Consider the following 5,553-nt stretch of genomic DNA (forward strand, 5'->3'; position numbering starts at 1 on the left):
GGAAGTGATCATCAGCCTGTTAGAGACTATGACTTTAAGTACCTGCTGTCCTCCAGCAGTTTCCAATCCACAAACTGGGTATCTGGCAAGTATGAGAGGGGACAAAAGTTTGAAGTCCTGAACCAGACTATCACTATGAAGGTCTGTTCCTGATCCTGAGGAAGCTCCCAGCAGAAGACTACAAAGCTACCAGGGAAAAGGGTTCTCTGGTACCCATCCCTTCCAGTCCTGGTTACTGCTAAGGAGGAGAGATGGAAGTGGGGGAGAATATAGAGAAAGGAGTTGTGTGCCCAAAGGGCTTTATTGGCCTTGGGCAGAAATTGGATCCCATACCTCCTAGATGGTAGCAGGGGACAGGCTCTCAGGGTAGGCTTGGGGAGAGCAAAGATCTAATTCAAGTATCAAAGGAGGATGGTTTGGTGTCACACATAAGCTTAGAGGTAGAAGGATGGTTATCCAGGCAGCCAAGGATTAAAGCTGCTAGAATTTCTGAGGCAGGTGCCTGCCTGGCTTCCAGGATGGAAATGAACTGGACCAGCGGTGGTGGCCGGCTAGAGCCCCCGCCCTGGTGGGAGGGGGCGGGACGGCCCTGGGAGAAGGGCGGGGGGCGGGGCCAGGGGCCACTTAAGGCGGAGCCGGGGCGTTCTGGCAGTGCCGGAGCCAGGCGGCAGAGCCCGGCAGGGTTGGCACTTACCCACGACCCCCCCTTCCCTGCTATGATGGCCCGTCAGTAGCAGGTTCCAGAGCCCCCAAGGGTATGTAGGCAGAGCTAGCAACAGCCAGGTGCGCACAGCCACAGAGCTCTAGGGCACTCTGGGGGCAGCTCTGCCTGCTGCGGTCTCTGGTGCTTGGGGAGATGCCCAAGTGACGGGCGAGCTGGTAAGGACAAGAACGTTCCCTTTTGGCCCGAGTCCGCTGCATCCATGGCGCTGCCGGCCAGTCTGGTGCCCCTGTGCTGCTTGGCACTTCTGGCGCTGCCGGCTCAGAGCTGCGGGCCGGGCCGGGGGCCGGTCGGCCGGCGCCGCTACGTGCGCAAACAGCTCGTGCCCCTGCTCTACAAGCAATTTGTGCCCAGCGTGCCCGAGCGGACCCTGGGCGCCAGTGGGCCGGCTGAGGGGAGGGTGACAAGAGGTTCTGAGCGCTTCCGGGACCTGGTGCCTAACTACAACCCCGACATCATCTTCAAGGATGAGGAGAACAGTGGTGCAGACCGCCTGATGACCGAGGTAAGGAGGGCCTCTCCCCACCTGCTCGAGGGCACGTCAATTTCTCTGCCCTCCTCTGGCAGCTGGGGGGGAGGGGTGTTGAGCCGAGTTTCATCTATAGAGACCTTGATCTCAAGGACCTACCTCCACTTCTCACCCCTCCCCCACAAAAAAAAAAAAAAACACAAAACCACCTTTGCTGACTGGATTTAGTGATCAAGAGGGATCCAGGCAGAGGCTGGGCTTGGGAGGGGGAGGAGGGACTAGTGAGAGTGAAGCTGGGAGAGACTGGGAGGGCGGGGAAAGGAGGATGGCGGCAGGCGAGACGGGAAATGGCTGAGGCGTGGACCGGGGGTCAGCTACCGAGCCAGGCAGGAAGGGCTGGGGTGAGCTGGGGGCCAGGAGCTGGCTAGGCAGCAGACAGAGCTCTACCCTTAGCCTGGCTCCTGACCTGGTAATGTTAAAGCTCAAGGGCCAAAGAGACTGAAGGGGCTGGGAAAGTGGTGACCAAGGGTCAGATCATCAGGGCCATCTACCTGAGGAGGGGCTGGGCAGGAATTGTCTTTGGTATGGGGGAGGCATCCCAGAACAGGGGCAAAGCTATCTATCTAGAGTCTAAGCGACTGTCCTGGAGCGAAGAGCAATCTCCAATGGGAAGAATAGATGGACCCACCTGAGACCCAAAGGGTTCCTGTGTCCCTCAAACGTAGTTTAGCTCAAGGACCTTCCTTAGAATTAAAGGGTTAAAATTAATTCAACGAGTATGTACTGAGCATCTGCTGCAGACCAGAACCTAACCAACAACCTAGGGTGGGAGGAGAGGCACCACCTCTGGCATGTGATCTCAACTGTCAGAGCTGGAAGGAAACTTGGAGGTCACATTCTTCCATCCTCCACCTCCCATTTTTACATCTCCGAGCTGGGCCCCAGGAGGAAAAGTGATTTAATCAAAGTCTTAAAACTAATTAGTGGCATGGCTGAGTCTAGAATTCAGGACTCCCGATTCTAAGTCCTATACACTTTCCATTACACCACCTAATTGTGTATGGAGTGGGAAGGTGGGGGGAGTGGGAGGGGGACGGATTTCCTCTGATTAACTGCCATAGTTTTCCAGGTTACTTTGTTAGGAAAACCTGTCCAGGGGAGAAAGAATTCCCTGAAGCCTTACCTACCCAGAGATTGGGAAGGGGAAATGCCTGCCCTCCTTGGTCATGGAGTATCCTAGCCCTTTCCTCTGGCTTCCACCTGCAGCAGAGGGGGCAGAACAAGGGACAGGGCCAGGAGAATTTCTGACAGGCCCGGGAACCCCCTCCGTCCTGCTTATCTCCTACACCCTGGCTGCAAAAGGCCTTCATTGAGTTGGCTCTGCACTGGGCTGCTGCCCCCGCAGGTCAAGGCCTCAGGGCCTCCGTAGGGGACAAAACGACAAAAAGTTGGAAGGAGTTACCACTTTTCCTGTCTTCCCCCTCCCCTCCTCTCCAACCCTGCGGAGGTGTAGAAGACTCGGGAAAGAAGGGTAGGGGGGAATGTCCCACTGGCCAGTTAGGAAAAAAACCAAGTCCGAGGAGAGACCCAAGCGGGGAGAAGAAAAGGAAGCGGTCCTCTGCGCCTCCTCCCGTGAGGTCCGTGCTGTGGTGCGCGCCAAGGTCTCCGGCTCCCAGGCTGGAGCAGCCGAGATAACCGTGGTCTCCCTCCCCCGGAGCAGGCTTCCAGCCGCGGCAGCTTTTCCACCTCTCCACTCCCACCCTGCAGGGGGCCCCCCAGATCCGCGCAAGGGCAGCTCGCGTTCGTCTCAGGTGCTACTCCCACGCCTTTCCGCGCGGCCTCTGGAACAAGAGACTGAGCGACGGGGGGTTCTCGGGGCTGGCAGAGCCTGAGCTGGAACTGGGAGGGCTGGCCGCGCTGGGGGAGGGGACCCGGCGGGCCGGAGCTGGGATGGGGGGCGCGGCTTTCTGCCCTTTCCTCTCCCTGCGCCGGGGCGGCTGAAAAGCGCCTTTGTGGACGGAGCTGCTGAGTCCGCTTCTCCCGGCGCGTCCCCGGCCTCGGCCCGGGATTCTCGCTCGGTTAAGTCATCCCGGAGAATGGCCATTGTACTTCGCGCAGCCCCCGCCACCCCAGCCCTTTTTCCAGCAGCCTAGATCCCGCACGGCTCCGCTTGGGCACCTCTGTGGGGGGCACTCGCACCACGAAAGGGTTAATGCTAGGGGCTGAAAGGAGGAGGAGGAAGGAAGGAAGGAAGCGGTGCCCGGTGCCAGGGAAGGCAACGAAACAAAAGATGAATCAGGAGGAGGGAGGGCAGCCAGGGCTTGGGGCGGGGGCCAGGCTAAAACAGGGGCTCCTCTCGCGGAGCCAGGCTGCTCAGCCCTTCCTTGACCAAGCTCCCACCCGCTCTCTTGCCCTCTGCCAGGTTGAACTGAGGTTCCAGAACAACTAGGGATGAAGGGCAGAAATTAAAAGTAGGGGGAAGAACTAGGTTTGGGCGCTCCCTTTCAACCTCAGGGTGACTCCGCAGGTCGCCAAAGGCGCCCTGAAGGGCGTAGATTAACGACGACACCCATTCAGATTCTCACTTCCCCGGGGCATTCAAAATCTAGGAGGGAGTGGAAGGGGTGGGGTGGGGGGCGTCGGGAAAACAAGAATCAACTCTCCCGTCCAGGTCGCTTTTGCCCCCGTGGTGGTGGTCGTGGTACTGAGCAGACTGACTTTATTCCCCGCCAGCGTTGTAAGGAGCGGGTGAACGCGCTGGCCATTGCCGTGATGAACATGTGGCCCGGAGTGCGCCTACGGGTGACCGAGGGCTGGGACGAGGACGGCCACCACGCGCAGGACTCACTTCATTACGAAGGACGTGCCTTGGATATCACCACATCCGATCGCGACCGCAACAAGTATGGGTTGCTGGCGCGCCTGGCCGTGGAAGCCGGCTTCGACTGGGTCTACTACGAGTCCCGCAACCACGTCCACGTGTCGGTCAAAGCCGGTACAGTAAGGGGTGGGTGGTGAGGTCCCTTCGGGAAACTGAGGGTGCACAACCCGGTTGCGACCCTAGGAGAGACCAAAGAGGGGTTGGCATTGTTAAACCATCCTTCCATTTCTGCCCGGTTGGGACCCGATCCGGGGGAACGCGCCTGTTTTTCCTGAACTGGTGAAGTCTGTCCTGAGCTTGACCCACGTCCTTCAGAATCTTTACTAACATTCTGGAACCGCTGGTCTTCAGTCCTCTCTCTCTGATTGTTCCTTGCAGATAACTCCCTGGCGGTCAGGGCAGGCGGCTGCTTTCCGGGAAATGCCACCGTGCGCCTGCGGAGCGGCGAGCGGAAGGGGCTGCGGGAACTGCATCGCGGAGACTGGGTGCTGGCGGCAGACGCGGCCGGCCGGGTGGTGCCCACGCCCGTGTTGCTCTTCCTGGACCGGGACCTGCAGCGCCGGGCCTCTTTCGTAGCGGTGGAGACCGAGCGGCCCCCGCGCAAGCTGTTGCTCACGCCCTGGCACTTGGTGTTCGCGGCTCGGGGGCCAGCGCCCGCACCAGGCGACTTTGCACCGGTGTTTGCGCGCCGGTTGCGCGCGGGGGACTCGGTGCTGGCGCCGGGCGGGGACGCCCTTCGGCCGGCGCGCGTGGCCCGCGTGGCGCGGGAGGAAGCCGTGGGCGTTTTCGCACCGCTCACAGCGCACGGGACGCTGCTGGTCAACGATGTCCTGGCCTCATGCTACGCGGTTCTGGAGAGTCACCAGTGGGCGCACCGCGCCTTTGCTCCCTTGCGCCTGTTGCACGCGCTGGGGGCGCTGCTTCCGGGCGGGGCCGTCCAGCCGACTGGCATGCATTGGTACTCTCGGTTCCTCTATCGCTTGGCTGAGGAGCTGCTGGACTGAGGGTTCCAGGCATAGAAACCTCGTGGCACCCGCCTAAACGCGAGCGTGCGGGCTGGGATCCGGGGATATGCGCAGCAGACGATGCTGATGGGGGGGAGGGGGAGGGAGAAAAAGGATGAGATGGTTTAGGAGCAACCTCTAATTGTGAGGTTGGGTCCTAGGTAGGTGGGGTTGATGATGGATACTCCTTGACGAGGACTGTTTCTCCTCTTATTCCCCAGTGCCTCAGCCCCACTCGATTATTTTATTTTATTTTCTATTTATAAATTGTAATATAATGATCTGCTTGCCCAGCCTGGCAAGATGAGGGGCTGAGGCACGGTCATAACATTTTCCTACAAGTGGGCTAATAAAAGGAAGGGTTCCAGGAACTAATTGGGAAATATCTCTATTCAGATGGTGATTTGCCTCCAGATTGGGGGAGGGGTATGGAGAAAGGGAACCATACCTTACTTCCCATCCCCGCTTGTTTCCCAGC

At 59.3% G+C, this 5,553-nt stretch overlaps 1 protein-coding gene across 1 annotated transcript; it reads left to right on the forward strand.

Moving 5' to 3' along the window:
- The first annotated feature begins 557 nt into the window (after positions 1-557).
- DHH (desert hedgehog signaling molecule) lies at positions 558-5,152 on the forward strand. The gene is made up of 3 exons (XM_061128742.1): positions 558-1,226; positions 3,924-4,185; positions 4,450-5,152. Exons 1-3 carry the CDS (start codon positions 924-926, stop codon positions 5,073-5,075), a joined length of 1,191 nt encoding a protein of 396 aa, XP_060984725.1. The 5' UTR covers positions 558-923; the 3' UTR covers positions 5,076-5,152.
- The last annotated feature ends 401 nt before the right edge of the window (positions 5,153-5,553 follow it).

The sequence above is a fragment of the Dama dama genome, chromosome 3 (genome assembly GCF_033118175.1).
Source record: "Dama dama isolate Ldn47 chromosome 3, ASM3311817v1, whole genome shotgun sequence".
In the NCBI taxonomy this organism is placed as follows: Eukaryota; Metazoa; Chordata; class Mammalia; order Artiodactyla; family Cervidae; genus Dama; species Dama dama.